Source organism: Microcaecilia unicolor, chromosome 10 (genome assembly GCF_901765095.1).
Source record: "Microcaecilia unicolor chromosome 10, aMicUni1.1, whole genome shotgun sequence".
NCBI lineage: Eukaryota > Metazoa > Chordata > Amphibia > Gymnophiona > Siphonopidae > Microcaecilia > Microcaecilia unicolor.
Genome location: NC_044040.1, coordinates 155,805,519 through 155,822,663, shown reverse-complemented (window position 1 = coordinate 155,822,663; position 17,145 = coordinate 155,805,519). Strand labels below are relative to the sequence as shown.

At 53.3% G+C, this 17,145-nt stretch overlaps 1 protein-coding gene across 2 annotated transcripts in view; it reads left to right on the top strand.

The window, feature by feature from the left end:
* CAB39 (calcium binding protein 39) overlaps positions 1-17,145 on the top strand; it is a 235,191-nt gene that overhangs the window by 167,800 nt on the left and 50,246 nt on the right. For both annotated transcript variants that reach the window (XM_030215807.1, XM_030215808.1), the window contains one exon: positions 5,994-6,112. In XM_030215807.1, the coding sequence (XP_030071667.1) occupies positions 5,994-6,112 (119 nt within the window). The remainder of the gene's footprint in view (positions 1-5,993; positions 6,113-17,145) is intronic.

Sequence of the window (17,145 nt, the reverse complement as noted above, 5' to 3'; positions counted from 1 at the left end):
AAAAAAAAAAAAAAAAAAAAAATATTTTTAAACGTCTTTAAAGGCGTTTAATTCGACGTTTCTTTAAACGTTCATTGCAGCTACTCACTGGGACACCAGTTCGTTACAGCTCGGAGCGGCAAGCAGGTAATTTTACCTTTTTATAGCGGGCAGGGGGTTCCCCGATTCTTCCCCTCGTGGCAATGGCGTCGGAGGGCGAGGGCGCAAAGGGTCGCTCCCCGGATCGCTGGAGCGCTTCTAGAGGGGATGCGGGGGTTTTACAACCTGATTCGCCCTTGATGGGTGATAGTTTAGTGACCGATGAATGTCCCGGTCGTTCCTCCGGCGTGGCGGTTTTTTCCCGCCATAAACGCCCATCCCCCGCTCCTCGCCTCCGCCATCTTGGCCGGCCACGCGGCTCGGACGGCTTCTTCGGGGCCGCCCTTGAGGTTGGAGACATTAATGCCATGAACGCCCTTAATTTGGGCGACGGCACAAAAGCGGCTAAAGTTAAGCGCCGTTCTTCCCGCGCGGCTCCTTCACGGAGTTTCGCGTCGGACGCCATTTTGGATGCGCAGCATGTCTCTCCCCCGCTATTGCGAGCGCCGGTTGAGAGTGCGTCTAGGGCTGTTGCCCAGGCTGCGGAAGTGCACAGTCTGGGGGGTTTCTCCCCCGAGTTTGTTTTGCTGCTGCATCAGGCTTTCCTCATGCAAAACGCTGCCCCTGCTCCCTCTTCTGATAAAGAGGTTGAGGTTCCCAGAGGTAAACGCCCTCGGGTTGATTTCCAGGCCTTGGAGGACTTTTGTCTCCTCCGATGTAGATGAGGGCAGCGTGTCTGAGGTCTCCCAACGATCCTTTGTGGATTCCTTGGAGGAGATAGATTCCCGCTCGGATGGAGCGGATGACCCCTCTGCAGCGCGGCTTTTTAGCCCAGAGGATTTGCCCAACCTGTTGTTACAGGCCATGGACACTTTGAAGATTTCCTCTCCGGAGGACGTCTCTCCCTCAGCCCCTGTTGGCTCTGCCATTATGCTGGGGACGAAGCGCCCGCCTAGAACCTTCCACGTGCATGATGCCATGCACACCTTAATTGCGGCTCAATGGGATGTCCCGGAAACGAGCCTTAAAGTGGCTAGGGCTATGTCCCGCCTCTGTCCTTTGGCTGTGAATGAACGTGAGGCCTATCTGTGGCCTACCGTGGATTCTTTAATCACTGCGGTGACTAAGAAAACGGCGTTGCCGGTGGAAGGTGGCACGGCCCTAAAGGACGCCCAAGACAGAAGATTGGAGGCGGCCTTAAGGTCGTCCTTTGAGGCAGCTGCTTTAAGTTTGCAGGCCTCAGTTTGCGGCTCCTATGTGGCCAGGGCGTGCCGGACTATGGTGCAGCGGGCTTCCCCCTCGGATCATTCCTTGAGGGCTGATTGGCCGGCCCTGGAATCGGGCTTAGCCTATTTGGCAGACTTGCTGTATGATGTCTGGAGAGCCTCAGCTAAAGGCATGGCTCAGACAGTCTCTGCGCGGCGGTGGCTTTGGCTGAAACATTGGTCTGCTGACCACGCCTCTAAATCCCGCCTGGCTAGATTGCCTTTTAAAGGCAAGCTGCTCTTTGGGGTCGAGCTGGACAAAATCGTGACCGATCTCGGCACGTCTAAGGGCAAGAAATTACCAGAGGTCAGGGCTCGGGTTAGTACTCGTCCCGATACCTCCAGAGGACGGTTGCAGGAAGCCCATCGGTACCGCCCGGGCAAGTCGGGTTCCTCTGCCCCCTATTCCTTCAAGAGGAATTTCTCCCCCAAGCAGCATTCCTTTCGCAGAGACCGCCGTCCCGGAGGTGCTCCCTCCGGTCCTCCCCCAGGGTCTCGTACTCTATGACGGGGCCTTGGTCCACGCCCCAGTGCAGATTGGAGGACGGCTGTCCTCGTTTCTGGGCGAGTGGACCACTATAACTTCAGACGCGTGGGTGCTGGAAGTCATCAGAGACGGCTACAAGCTAGAGTTCTGCCAACCCTTAAGAGACGGGTTTGTACTCTCTCCCTGCAAGTCTCCGGTCAAGCTGTGGTAGTGCAGCAGACCTTGGACAACCTGATCCGCCGGGGTGCGGTCGTTCCGGTGCCAAAAAATCAGATTGGCAAGGGACGTTACTCCATTTACTTTGTGGTTCCAAAGAAAGGAGGTTCTGTCCGGCCTATCCTCGACCTCAAAGGGGTCAATCGGGCCTGGAAAGTGAGGCACTTTCGCATGGAGACTCTCCGCTCTGTTATAGCGGCAGTGAAGGCAGGAGAGTTCTTGGCTTCCTTGGACATCAAGGAAGCGTACCTGCATATTCCCATCTGGCCTCCTCTCCAACGCTTTCTGCGTTTTACAGTCCTGAGACGACACTTCCAGTTCAGAGCCCTCCCTTTCGGGTTGGCTACTGCTCCGCGGACCTTTTCCAAAGTAATGGGGGTCATAGCGGCCTTCCTGCTAAAGGAAGGAGTACAAGTCCATCCTTATCTGGACGACTGGTTGATCCGAGCCCCCTCTTATGCAGAGTGCGGCAAAGCTATGGACCGGGTAATTGCTCTTTTGAGCTCCCTGGGATGGATCATCAACTGGAAGAAGAAGAGCCAGCTGCGCCCGACTCAGTCCCTGGTGTATCTGGAAGTTCGATTCGACACCCAAGTGGGCAGAGTGTTCCTGCCAGACAATCGGATTGTCAAGCTTCAGGCTCAGGTGGACTAGTTCCTAGTAGCCTCTCCTATTCGGGCTTGGGACTACGTGCAGCTGTTGGGCTCTATGACGGCCACGATGGAAGTAGTGCCCTGGGCCAGGGCTCATATGAGACCACTACAGCTATCTCTGCTGCTGCGCTGGACTCCGATGTCGGAGGATTATGCTGTGCGCCTTCCCGTGGACCCAGCAGTGCGCAAGGCGCTGAGCTGGTGGACGCAGACAGACAAGTTGTCTGCAGGATTGCCTCTGGTGACCCCGGAGTGGATTGTCGTCACGACAGACGCCTCTTTGATGGGCTGGGGAGCCCACTGCTTGGGAAGGACAGCGCAGGGGCTCTAGTCTCCTGCAGAGGCAAGTGGTCTATCAACCTCCTGGAACTCAGAGCCATTCGGTTGGTGTTATTGGAGTTCATCCCGGTACTGGTGTTGAAGCCTGTACGGGTCCTGTCGGACAATGCCACGGCTGTGGCCTATATCAACCGCCAGGGAGGTACCAAGAGCGCCCCTCTAGCCAAGGAGGCTATGAGTCTTTGCCAGTGGGCGGAAGCGAACCTGGAGCAGCTTTCAGCGGCCCACATTGCCGGAGTCATGAATGTCAAGGCGGACTTTCTCAGTCGCCATACCTTGGAGCCCGGAGAGTGGCAACTATCTGCTCAGGCGTTCTTGGACATCACGAAGCGCTGGGGCCAGCCGAGCCTAGATCTGATGGCGTCATCGGCCAATGGCCAAGTGCCGCGCTTTTTCAGCAGAGGACGGGACCCTCGATCCCTGGGAGTAGATGCTCTTCTCCAACAGTGGCCGACACAAGAGCTCCTCTATGTGTTCCCGCCCTGGCCCATGTTGGGCAGGGTGCTAGACCGGGTGGCAAAGCATCCCGGCAGGGTAATCCTGGTGGGTCCGGATTGGCCCAGACGTCCCTGGTATGCGGACTTGTTCAGGCTCTCAGTCGACGATCCTCTGCGGCTGTCAGTGGAGCAGGGCCTGTTACATCAGGGTCCCGTGGTGATGGAGGATCCCTCTCCCTTTGGTCTTACAGCCTGGCTATTGAGCGGCAGCGTCTGAGGAAGAAGGGCTTCTCAGACAAGGTCATCGCCACTATGCTGAGAGCGAGGAAGCGCTCTACTTCTACTGCTTACGCCAGGGTTTGGCGTATCTTTGCAGCGTGGTGTGAAGCAGGCTCACTTTCTCCCTTCACTGCTCCAATTTCTTCAGTGTTGGCGTTCCTGCAAGAAGGTCTGGAGAAAGGCCTGTCGCTCAGTTCCCTTAAAGTCCAGGTAGCGGCTCTGGCTTGCTTCAGGGGCCGCCTGAAGGGTGTTTCCCTGGCTTCGCAGCCAGATGTGGTGCGCTTTCTCAAGGGAGTTAATCACCTGCGCCCTCCTCTGCACTCAGTGGTGCCTGCGTGGAATCTCAACCTGGTGCTAAGAGCATTGCAGAAGCCGCCTTTGGAACCCTTGTCGAGGGCATCTCTGAAAGACCTGATGTTGAAAGCAGTCTTTTTGGTGGCTATCACTTCAGCCAGAAGAGTTTCCGAGCTCCAGGCGCTCTCATGTCGAGAGCCTTTTCTGCAGTTCACTGAGGCAGGAGTGACTATTCGCACAGTGCCTTCCTTCCTGCCCAAGATTGGTTCTCGCTTCCATGTGAATCAGCAGCTCTGTCTCCCTTCCTTTCGTAGGGAGGACTACCCAGAGGAGTACTCTGCTCTTAAATATCTGGATGTGAGACGAGTCATCATCAGATACTTGGAAGTGACCAATGATTTCCGGAAATCGGATCATCTGTTTGTCCTGTTTGCAGGTCCTCGTAAGGGTCTGCAGGCTGCTAAGCCTACAGGGGCAAGATGGGTCAAGGAAGCCATTGCAGCGGCTTATGTGGCCGCGGGGAAGGTGCCGCCTATCCAGCTGAAGGCTCACTCCACAAGAGCTCAGGTGGCCTCGATGGCAGAGGCCGGATCCGTCTCCTTGGAAGAGATATGCAAGGCGGCAACTTGGGCTTCGGCTCATACATTCTCCAAGCATTACCGTTTGACTGTGGCTGCACGGGCGGAGGCCCGGTTTGGAGCTTCAGTGTTGAGGTCAGGGATGTCAATGTCCCGCCCTGGGTGAGTACTGCTTCGGTACATCCCACCAGTCTATGGATTGATCAGCTTGATGATATGGAAGGTAAAATTATGTATAATCATACCTGATAATTTTCTTTCCATTAATCATAGCTGATCAATCCATAGCCCCTCCCAGATATCTGTACTGTTTTTATTCTGATTGCATTTCAGCTGCAAGTTTAGTCTTCAGTTACTTCAGAAAGACTTCGTGTTCAAGTTTTTTCACTTGGATTCTTCAAGAGTTGAGACGAGTTTGTGTTACAGTGAGCTGCTGCATTCCTCTCCCCCCCGTTTTACGGGGCTGGATTGAGACATAAATTCTGCCGGCACTCCCTCCCGCTTCGTGCGGCTGTAGGGCAGCTTTGTACCCCTCCCGCTTCGGCGGTGTTGGGGTCAGTCAGCTCCTCCCGCGGTTGCGGTTGCAGGATAAGCCAGATCCCCCCGCATCGGCGGGCGTGGTGTCCCTCTCCCCGCTCCGCGGGGATGAGCTGGACGGATTCCCCTCCCCCACTTGTGTGGGGATGAGCTGGGTTAATTCCCCTCCCCCGTTTCGGCGGTGGTGAGCTGGGCAGAGTGTCCCTTCGTGGGTGTAATTCTCTAAGTGCTGAGTCCTGCGGATGGAGCTTTGATATCGACATACTGAGGAGTTTCCGGCAGCACATGACCACATATAGGGAGGCAAAAGTTTGCTCTCTATCTCCACCTGCTGGTAGATGGACACAACCCACCAGTCTATGGATTGATCAGCTATGATTAATGGAAAGAAAATTATCAGGTATGATTATACATAATTTTACCATGTTTATTGACTTCACTGTAAATATGCTGCTTCTAGGGAGCCCATTGTGTCTTGTGCATTTTATTGGTCTTATACATTACAGAAATGTAAGTTGGAAATGTGCATCTTTTCTAATAACACCAACTTTACTTTTTCATATCAAATGTATGTCAGAAGACTCGCAAGGAAAGATGGTCAGTATTATGGCAATAGACATTGTCACATACAGATTTTAAAGTCCCAGACTGAAGCATTAATAGACTATTTCTTTATCTTTATGTGTGTATACAATTTAAAGTTGTTACAAACTATGTGAGGAGTCTTGATGTTTGAAATAATTTTTTTTTAACTCATTGGTCAGACTGGAGCATGCAGCATCTATCCATTCTGGACAGTTCATTTAACCAGCTTGCTCTCACTTTAACAGGGCAAAAAAGATGTTGCACAGATCTTTAACAACATTCTAAGAAGGCAAATTGGTACAAGAACGCCCACAGTGGAGTACATCTGCACCCAACAGAACATACTCTTTATGTTGTTAAAAGGGTAGGTATTCACATGAGGTATGCAGCAAACATGGTGTTATTATTTGATTGTGTGGTGTAATGTTTTTTGAATCCTATTGTCAGTTGAATAAAGGTGCTGCTGAGAGAGAGTAGGATTCCATTCAGAGACACACCAGTGCATGTGAAACTGATTAAAGACTATATCTGTGTTTAAAATTAGATGTATTATTGATTTTGGAAGTGTGCATAATCTGTAAGAGTATGGAAAAAGAAGCCAGCAGATCAATATAACATCAGAAAGATTTTATTGAAGATACCGCATGTAATCAAATTGCCCGACACAGGCCGTGTTTCGCCCACCAAGGGCTGCGTCAGGGGCTACAATAAACAAACAGATTGAATTATAATAAATAAAACATCAAATTTAAAATATAAAAACAACATACTTAACATATAAAAATACCACCATAGTTTCTCATATATTCATGAGCAAATAGATAATGTATAAGCTATAAAATGATAATAAAATGTTATACATACATGTATATAAAATCTAAACATGAATAAATAAGTATGTGGTATACATAGAAAGGACCACTTAATACAAATCTAATATAATAAAACGCACCCTCAACGTTCTGAGGACAACGTTCTGAAGTCACTCAGACTCCCAGAACGGTTCGTAAGTTCGTGGTGGTGAAGCCACTGACCAAGACTCGCTGCCCCGCCCTCGCGTCAAACATAATGACGTCGAGGGCGGAAAAACGAAAGAAGGGACCGCATTCAGGCAGGGGGAGGAGTAGGGAAACACTCCTCCCCCTGCCTAGGAAACGCTGGGAAACAACCTCGCAAACCACCCAAAAGCTAAGGAGTTAAAATGAAGCCCCGCACACAGAATGACCGAGGAACAACACCCCCCCCCCCCCCCCCCCACCGCAACAACCAACAAAGCACATCAAAAGAAAAGAAGCCCAGCCAACAAAATGATGGAGGTGCAACAACCACCCCGAGCCGCCACCCACCGTCGCGTAGCTTTGCTGGCGGGGGACACGAAACCCTGCCAGCACAAGTCCTTTCTTCAGACTCTGGCGTGAACTTCAGCATTTACTAGCCTATGCAGGCAGGGCTTCTGTGCGTCTGACGTCATGCACGTGCAGGACGTCTGACGCACAGAACCCCGCCCAGCAAAGGCTAGCAATGCCGAAGAACAAGCGGAGTCAGCAGACAACAAAGGACTTCTGCTGGCGGGATTTTGGGTCGCCTGCCAGCAAAACAACGTAACGAACGGTGGGTGGGATGGCGGCGGGGGGGGGGGGGGGACATCACACGGAGGAGGCAATGACGGCAATAAACGAAAAAAAACCAGCAATCTGGCAGTGCTACCTTCCCTCATCTTCAAAACAACGCTTCCAAAACCCCCTGCCCCCCCCCCCCCCCCCACACTCACTCATCTGGCAGCGGTTCCTGAACCCCCCCAACCAAACACACACACTTACTCACTCTCATTTGGCCACACTTCCTAACCCCCCCCCCCCCCCAACACACACATACACACACTCACTCTCTCATCTGGCAGCGCTTCCTGAAAACCCTGCCCCCACACACACACACTCACTCACTCACTCATCTGGCAAAGCCCTCTCCTCCCCACCACACACATATTCACTCTCTCATCCGGCAGCGCTTCCTGAAACCCCTGCCCCCCACACACACTCACTCATCTGGCACCGGTTCCTGAACCCCCCCCCCCACACCCCTCCCCCCCACACACTCTGTCACATATGGCAGCGCTTCCAGAAACCCCATACACACACACACACACACACTCACTCACTCTCATCTGGCAGCGCTTCCTGAAACCCCTGCCACAACCACACACAGTCACTCACTAATCTGGCAGCCGTTCCTGAACCACCCCACCACCACCACCACCACACACACACACACACTCTCATCTGGCAGCGCTTCCTGAACCCCCCCCCCCCCCCCCTACACACACAAACTCACTCTCATCTGCAAACGCTTGATAAACCGCCCCCCACACACACACTCACTCATCTGGCAGCGCTTCCAGACCCCCCACACACCCCTCTTCTTCAAAGCTGAACCACCCAACACAACCAACACACCCCTCCAACATACACACTCTCTCACTCAAAATCTCATCTGCCAACGCTTCCTGAACCCCCCCCCCCCCCCACACACACACACACACACACTCACTGTCTCATCTGCTAACGCTTCCTGACTCCCCCCCCCCACACACACACTTACTCACTCACTCTCATTTGGCCCCGCTTCCTGAACCCCATCTCCCCCCCCACACACACACACACACACACAAACACTCACTCTCTCATTTGCCAGTGCTTCCTGAACCCACGCCACAAACACTCACTCTCATCTGGCAATGCTTGAAAAACCGCCCCCCACACACACACACTCACTCACTCATCTGGCAGCGCTTCCTGAACCACCCACACCCCTCTTCTTCCAAGCTGAACCCCCCAACACCCCCCCCCCCCCACACACACACACACACTCACTCACTCTCATCTGGCAGCGCTTCCAGAAACCCCATACACACATGCACTCACTCTCTCATCTGGCAGCGCTTCCTGAAACACCATACACACACACTCACTCTCTCATCTGGCAGCGCTTCCTGAACCCCCTGCCCCCCCCCCCCCCCCACTCACTCACAATGTCATCTGGCATTGCTTCCTGAACCCCCCCACCCACACACACACACTCACTCTCTCAGTCTCATCTGCCAGCGCTTCCTGAACACCCCACACCCCTCTTCTTCCAAGCTGAACCCCTCCAACACATCCACCCCCCCACACACACACTCTCTCTCTCCCCCTCCTCCAGCACACCAATTGCTTAGGTGCAGTGGCGGCAATCTGAGACACCAGAGAGAGAGGGGGGGGCCTGACACCATAGAGAGAGAGGGAGGGAGGTATCTGTCACACACACACTCTCTCTCTCACACACACTTTCTCTCTCACAGACAATGTCTTTCTGTCTCTCACTCTCACACACTCTATGTCTCACAGTGTATCACATTCACTCTCTGTGTCACACAGTCACTTACACACTCGCTTGGTCTCATACACTCAGTCTCACAGAGAATCAGTGTCTCACACACACTCTCGCACACACTGTATCTGTGTGAAACACACTCTCTCTCTATCACACTGTGTCTCACATACGCAATTGCACACACTCACATTCTCACACACACACTCTCTCACAGACACACTCACACCCAGACTCACTCTCTCTCTCACACACACACACACTCGCACTTTCACTCTCTCTCTCACACACAGTCACTCTCACATACACTCTCCAAAACATACACACTATGAGGAAAAACTTGCTAGCGCCCGTTTCATTTGTGTCAGAAACGGGCCTTTTTAACTAGTAAATAAATAAATCATCCCATCACAAAAAACGCATTATATGTATTTAAAAATTGTATATATATACAAGTATGTATACGATTCCCAACATATATATAATAAATAATAAATATCTATATAAGAACATATACATAAAAACAGCAAAGCAAGGGCACTGATATACAGCATTAGAACTTGAACATATCTATTTGCTCATGAATATATGAGAAACTATGGTGGTATTTTTATATGTTAAGTATGTTGTTTTTATATTTTAAATTTGATGTTTTATTTATTATAATTCAATCTGTTTGTTTATTGTAGCCCCTGACGCCGCCCTTGGTGGGCGAAACACGGCCTTTGTCGGGCAATTTGTTTACATGCGGTATCTTCAATAAAATCTTTCTGATGTTATATTGATCTGCTGGCTTCTTTTTCCATATTTGATTTTGCAGATCGCTTGCCTTGTTGTTTTTTGGGACCCTAATCTGTAAGAGTAACACTGGTTCTCCGAGGACAAGCAGGCTGCTTGTTCTCACGACTGGGTTGACGTCCGCGGCAGCCCCCACCAACCGGAAGAAGCTTCGCGGGACGGTCGGCACGCAGGGCACGCCCACCGCGCATGCGCGGCCGTCTTCCCGCCCGTGCGCGACCGCTCCCGCCAGTTACTTTTTTTCCGCGACTGGAGAGAGTTGTGCAATTGCCTCTCTCTCCGTTCAGCCGCCGGATTTTTCGACCGCGTTTACGCGGATCGTTGCTTGGATTCCCGTTCGGTTCCTCTTTCTTTTCTTTCTTTGTATTGTTAAAAAAAAAAAAAAAAAAAAAAAAAAAAAGATTTTCGCGCGTGTGGAGCACGCGCTCCCCTTTTCCCTCGCTTCCAGCAGGGACGCCTCGTTGCGGCCTAGTGGCCGCTCGGTCGGCTAATTTTTTCGTGGTGTGATTTTAGCCACCATTGCCGACTTTGACTTCGCCGACGTGATTTTTCCGTCGATGTCCTCGAAGGTCCCGAGTGGATTTAAAAAGTGTGGTCGCTGCGGCCGGCCGATCTCGCAGACCGACACCCACGCTTGGTGCCTCCAGTGCCTCGGGCCGGAGCACAATCTCAAGTGCGCGCTGTGTCTCGGTCTCCGGAAACGGACTCAGGTTGCGAGGCAAGTTCTGCGGGACCGTCTTTTTGGAACTTGCGCCGGCCCCTCGACGTCGACCTCGACGGCATCGGTATCGAAGTCCGGGTCTTCGGTACCGGTATCGATGCCCGAGACATCGGCACCGATGGCAGCGACCCCAGGAGAACAGGTCCCGTCGGCCCACCGGTCCGCCGGTGAGAGTGGGGTTGAGAGGCCGCGTGGGCAGTCGGCCCCGGTCACTCCCTCAGCTCGTGAGCCACGGGACCGAACCCTGTCGGACCCGGTACCTCGAGACCGAGGGGGATCGACCTCCTCCTCCTCCATGCCCTCCGGCGCCGGTGACGTGCACCGGAAAAAAGATAAGAAGCGCCGTCACCGGGAGCCCTCGGTGCACCCTGAAGAGGAGTCGACGCCGAAGCGTCATCGCAGAGAGGAGAGATCTCCGTCGGTGGTGGAGGTACCGACGCGTCGGGGTTCCGGCACCTCGGTGCCGTCTCCTGGCCCCCAGCAGCTTCTGGCACCGACACCCTTACCGGCCCCACCGCCTTTCCCGGCAGCGGGCCTGGACGAGTGCCTCAGAGCCATCCTTCCGGGGATCCTGGAAGGGCTGATGCGCCAGGCTGTGCCGGCGTCGGGGGTGCTTGCGCCCCCGGCGCCGATGACTGTGGCGCCGGCGAGCTCTAGCCCGGCGCCGGGGCTGTCGACACCGCCGCCGCTTGCGGTGCCGGTCTCGACCGCCACGCAGGTGGAGTCCCCGTCGACGTCGATGGAGGGAGCTCCGTCCCCGCCGGCGCGGGAGTCCACCGCTCGACGACACCGAGACCTCGGTGCCTCGACGTCGAGCCGGGCCCGGTACCGGACTCAGCTACATGAGCTAATGTCCGATACCGAGGATGAGGACTCGTGGGGGGAAGAGGAGGACCCGAGATATTTCTCCTCAGAGGAGTCTACGGGCCTTCCCTCGGACCCCACGCCGTCACCGGAGAGGAAGCTCTCCCCTCCTGAGAGTCTCTCCTTTGCCTCCTTTGTGCGGGATATGTCTATAAGCATTCCCTTTCCCGTGGTCTCTGTGGAAGAGCCGAGGGCCGAGATGCTCGAGGTCCTCGACTATCCATCACCACCTAGAGAGTCCTCCACGGTACCGCTGCACAATGTCCTGAAGGAGACGCTGCTTCGGAACTGGGTGCGACCACTAACTAACCCCACCATTCCCAAGAAAGCAGAGTCCCAGTACAGGATCCACTCTGACCCAGAGCTCATGCGGCCCCAGTTGCCCCATGACTCAGCGGTCGTGGATTCTGCTCTCAAGAGGGCACGGAGTTCGAGGGATACCGCCTCGGCGCCCCCGGGGCGGGAGTCTCGCACTCTGGACTCATTTGGGAGGAAGGCCTACCAATCCTCCATGCTCGTGACCCGCATCCAATCTTACCTGCTCTATATGAGCATCCACATGCGGACCAATGTGCAGCAGCTGGCGGACCTGGTCGATAAGCTCCCGCCGGAGCAGTCCAGGCCATATCAGGAGGTGGTCAGGCAGCTGAAGGCGTGCAGAAAGTTCCTGTCCAGGGGGATTTTTGACACCTGTGACGTGGCATCTCGTGCTGCGGCCCAAGGTATAGTGATGCGCAGGCTCTCATGGCTGCGTGCCTCTGACCTGGACAACCGCACCCAGCAGAGACTGGCTGACGTCCCTTGCCGGGGGGATAATATTTTTGGCGAGAAGGTCGAGCAGATGGTTGACCAACTGCATCAGCGGGAAACCGCTCTCGACAAGCTCTCCCACCGGGCGCCTTCAGCACCCGCCCCCGCGGGCGGGCGTTTTTCCCGGGCTCGGCAGGCTGCACCCTATTCTTTTGCGAAGCGTAGGTACAACCAGCCGGCCCGAAGGCCTCGTCAGGCACAGGGACAGCCCCAGCGCGCTCGTTCCCGTCAATAGCGTGCGCCTAAGCAGCCCCCTGCGCCTCCACAGCAAAAGCCGGGGACGGGCTTTTGACTGGATCCACGGGAACATAGCCGCCCTACAAGTGTCCGTACCGGACGACCTGCCGGTCGGAGGGAGGTTAAAATTCTTTCACCAAAGGTGGCCTCTCATAACCTCCGACCAGTGGGTTCTCCAAATAGTGCGGTGCGGATACGCCCTGAATTTGACCTCCCTGCCTCCAAATTGTCCTCCGGGAGCTCAGTCTTTCAGCTCCCATCACAAGCAGGTTCTTGCAGAGGAACTCTCCGCCCTTCTCAGCGCCAATGCGGTCGAGCCCGTACCACCCGGGCAGGAAGGGCAGGGATTCTATTCCAGGTACTTCCTTGTGGAAAAGAAAACAGGGGGGATGCGTCCCATCCTAGACCTGAGAGGCCTGAACAAATTCCTGGTCAAAGAAAAGTTCAGGATGCTTTCCTTGGGCACCCTTCTGCCAATGATTCAGAAAAACGATTGGCTATGTTCCCTGGATTTAAAGGACGCATACACTCACATCCCGATACTGCCAGCTCACAGACAGTATCTCAGATTCCGCCTGGGTGCACGGCACTTTCAGTATTGTGTGCTGCCCTTTGGGCTCGCCTCTGCCCCACGAGTGTTTACAAAGTGCCTCGTGGTGGTAGCGGCCTACCTACGCAAGCTGGGAGTGCACGTGTTCCCATATCTCGACGATTGGCTGGTCAAGAACACCTCGGAGGCAGGAGCCCTCCGGTCCATGCAGTGCACTATTCAACTTCTGGAGCTGCTGGGGTTTGTGATAAATTACCCAAAGTCCCATCTCCAGCCAACTCAGTCTCTGGAATTCATAGGAGCGCTGCTGAATTCCCAGACGGTTCAGGCCTACCTTCCCGAAGCGAGGGCCACCAATCTCTTGGCCCTGGCTTCGCAGACCAGAGCGTCTCAGCAGATCACAGCTCGGCAGATGTTGAGACTTCTGGGTCATATGGCCTCCACAGTTCATGTGACTCCCATGGCTCGTCTTCACATGAGATCTGCTCAATGGACCCTAGCTTCCCAGTGGTTCCAAGCCACCGGGAATCTAGAGGATGTCATCCGCCTCTCCACCAGTTGCCGCACTTCACTGCTCTGGTGGACCATACGGACCAATTTGACCCTGGGACGTCCATTCCAAATTCCGCAGCCCACGAAAGTGCTGACGACGGATGCATCTCGCCTGGGGTGGGGAGCCCATGTCGATGGGCTTCACACCCAGGGTCTGTGGTCCCTCCAGGAAAAGGATCTGCAGATCAACCTCCTGGAGCTCCGAGCGATCTGGAACGCACTGAAGGCTTTCAGAGATCGGCTGTCCTGCCAAATTATCCAAATTCGGACAGACAATCAGGTTGCAATGTATTACGTCAACAAGCAGGGGGGCACCGGATCTCGCCCCCTGTGTCAGGAAGCCGTCGGTATGTGGCGTTGGGCGTGTCGGTTCGGCATGCTTCTCCAAGCCACGTACCTGGCAGGCGTAAACAACAGTCTGGCCGACAGACTGAGCAGAGTCATGCAACCGCACGAGTGGTCGCTCCATTCCAGAGTGGTACGCAAGATCTTCCGAGAGTGGGGCACCCCCTCGGTGGATCTTTTCGCCTCTCAGACCAACCACAAGCTGCCTCTGTTCTGTTCCAGGCTTCAGACACACGGCAGGCTAGCGTCAGATGCCTTTCTCCTTCATTGGGGGACCGGCCTCCTGTATGCTTATCCTCCCATACCTTTGGTGGGGAAGACCTTACTGAAGCTCAAGCAAGACCGCGGCACCATGATTCTGATAGCGCCCTTTTGGCCCCGTCAGATCTGGTTCCCTCTTCTTCTGGAGTTGTCCTCCGAAGAACCGTGGAGATTGGAGTGTTTTCCGACTCTCATTTCGCAGAACGACGGAGCGTTGCTGCACCCCAACCTTCAATCCCTGGCTCTCACGGCCTGGATGTTGAGGGCGTAGACTTCGCTGCGTTGGGTCTGTCTGAGGGTGTCTCCCGGGTCTTGCTTGCCTCTAGGAAGGATTCCACTAAAAAGAGTTACTTTTTCAAGTGGAGGAGGTTTGTCGTTTGGTGTGAGAGCAAGGCCCTAGAACCTCGTTCTTGCCCTGCACAGAACCTGCTTGAATACCTTCTGCACTTATCAGAGTCTGGCCTCAAGACCAACTCAGTAAGGAATCACCTTAGTGCGATTAGTGCTTACCATTATCGTGTGGAAGGTAAAGCCATCTCTGGAGAGCCTTTAGTCGTTCGATTCATGAGAGGTTTGCTTTTGTCAAAGCCCCCTATCAAGCCTCCTACTGTGTCATGGGATCTCAACGTCGTCCTCACCCAGCTGATGAAACCTCCTTTTGAGCCACTGAATACCTGCCATCTGAAGTACTTGACCTGGAAGGTCATTTTCTTGGTGGCAGTTACTTCAGCTCGTAGGGTCAGTGAGCTTCAAGCCCTGGTAGCTCATGCTCCATATACCAAATTTCATCACAACAGAGTAGTGCTCCGCACCCACCCAAAGTTCCTGCCGAAGGTGGTGTCGGAGTTCCATCTTAACCAGTCAATTGTCTTGCCAACATTCTTCCCCAGGCCGCATACCCGCCCTGCTGAACGTCAGTTGCACACATTGGACTGCAAGAGAGCATTGGCCTTCTACTTGGAGCGGACACAGCCCAACAGACAGTCCGCCCAATTGTTTATTTCTTTCGACCCTAACAGGCTAGGGGTCGCTGTCGGGAAACGCACCATCTCCAATTGGCTAGCAGACTGCATTTCCTTCACTTACGCCCAGGCTGGGCTGACTCTTGAGGGTCATGTCACGGCTCATAGTGTCAGAGCCATGGCAGCGTCGGTGGCCCACTTGAAGTCAGCCACTATTGAAGAGATCTGCAAGGCTGCGACGTGGTCATCTGTCCACACATTCACATCTCATTACTGCCTCCAGCAGGATACCCGACGCGACAGTCGGTTCGGGCAGTCGGTGCTGCAGAATCTGTTTGGGGTGTAAATCCAACTCCACCCTCCAGGACCCGAATTTATTCTGGTCAGGCTGCACTCTCAGTTAGTTGTTCTTCGTAGGTCAATTTCTGTTGTTCCCTCGCCGTTGCGAGGTTCAATTGACCTGGGTTCTTGTTTTGAGTGAGCCTGAGAGCTAGGGATACCCCAGTCGTGAGAACAAGCAGCCTGCTTGTCCTCGGAGAAAGGGTATGATACATACCTGTAGCAGTTGTTCTCCGAGGACAGCAGGCTGATTGTTCTCACCTACCCTCCCTCCTCCCCTTTGGAGTTGTGTGTTTCATCTTTTGCTAGTCATTCAACTGGCGGGAGCGGTCGCGCACGGGCGGGAAGACGGCCGCGCATGCGCGGTGGGCGTGCCCTGCGTGCCGACCGTCCCGCGAAGCTTCTTCCGGTTGGTGGGGGCTGCCGCGGACGTCAACCCAGTCGTGAGAACAATCAGCCTGCTGTCCTCGGAGAACAACTGCTACAGGTATGTATCATACCCTATCAACAAAGACGTTTGCCAGTTAGACTGTGTTTGCAGCCCAGCGTCTTTTCTACTGAGGATTTTACAGAGGTTCGGTAGCCAGAACTTTGACTTTACTCTTGAGTTAAGCTTTTCCACCATAACACAGGAGAGTCACCTGACCCTGTGTAGGGTTGTTTGTATGCTGCTTATATTAAAGACTTCTTGATATCCTCCTTGAGTTCACCTCACTTCAGAGTAACACTGGAGTCATAAGTGAGAGAAGCTCGATTTGGATGGTTTTCCTGGTAATTTGCTTACTCAAATCTTTAGGTTACTCCCCAGTGATCAGTCCACTAGAAGTCAGAGAGACTAAAAATAAAAATTGGGGGCCCTTTTCAATTGGACTGGTTCAAAGAGCACTTGGGGAAAGTCCTGGTCTTTACCAGAAAGCTGCTTGTAAGGACCATGTCTGGAAAAGGAGTAATGGTAGACCTTGGAGTTTCCCTTTAGCCAATGGAGTGTGGTAGCCGTGTTAGTCCACGCTTAAGGTTATCAATAGAAATCAAACAAAATAAAACATGGAAAAGAAAATAAGATGATACCTTTTTTATTGGACATAACTTAATACATTTCTTGATTAGCTTTCGAAGGTTGCCCTTCTTCGTCAGATCGGAAATAAGCAAATGTGCTAGCTGACAGTATATATAAATGAAAACATTCAAGCATTGCTATGGCAGTCTGACGGGGTGGGTAGGAGGTATGCATGGGGACATCAAAGCATATCATTGATATTCTAACAGGATGGGTGTGGATAGGTGAGGAGTGGAGTGATCAACAGAGAAATACAGCTTTATGGTTTATAATGGGCTAGGAACCCCAGATCCTTGTTAAGTCCTTTATGTTGGCTGTTAAAATATTCAATCATTCTGACTTCAAAGGTCTTACGTTCTTGTATGGTTTTAAAGTTACCTTTCAGGATTCTCACTGTGAAGTCACTGGAACAATGTCCTGGTCCTGTAAAATGCTGACCAACAGGGGTGGGAACCCTACTGGCACCAGTATTGTTCATGTGATGTCTATGTAAATTGAATCTTGTCTTAAGCATTTGGCCTGTTTCTCCAATATA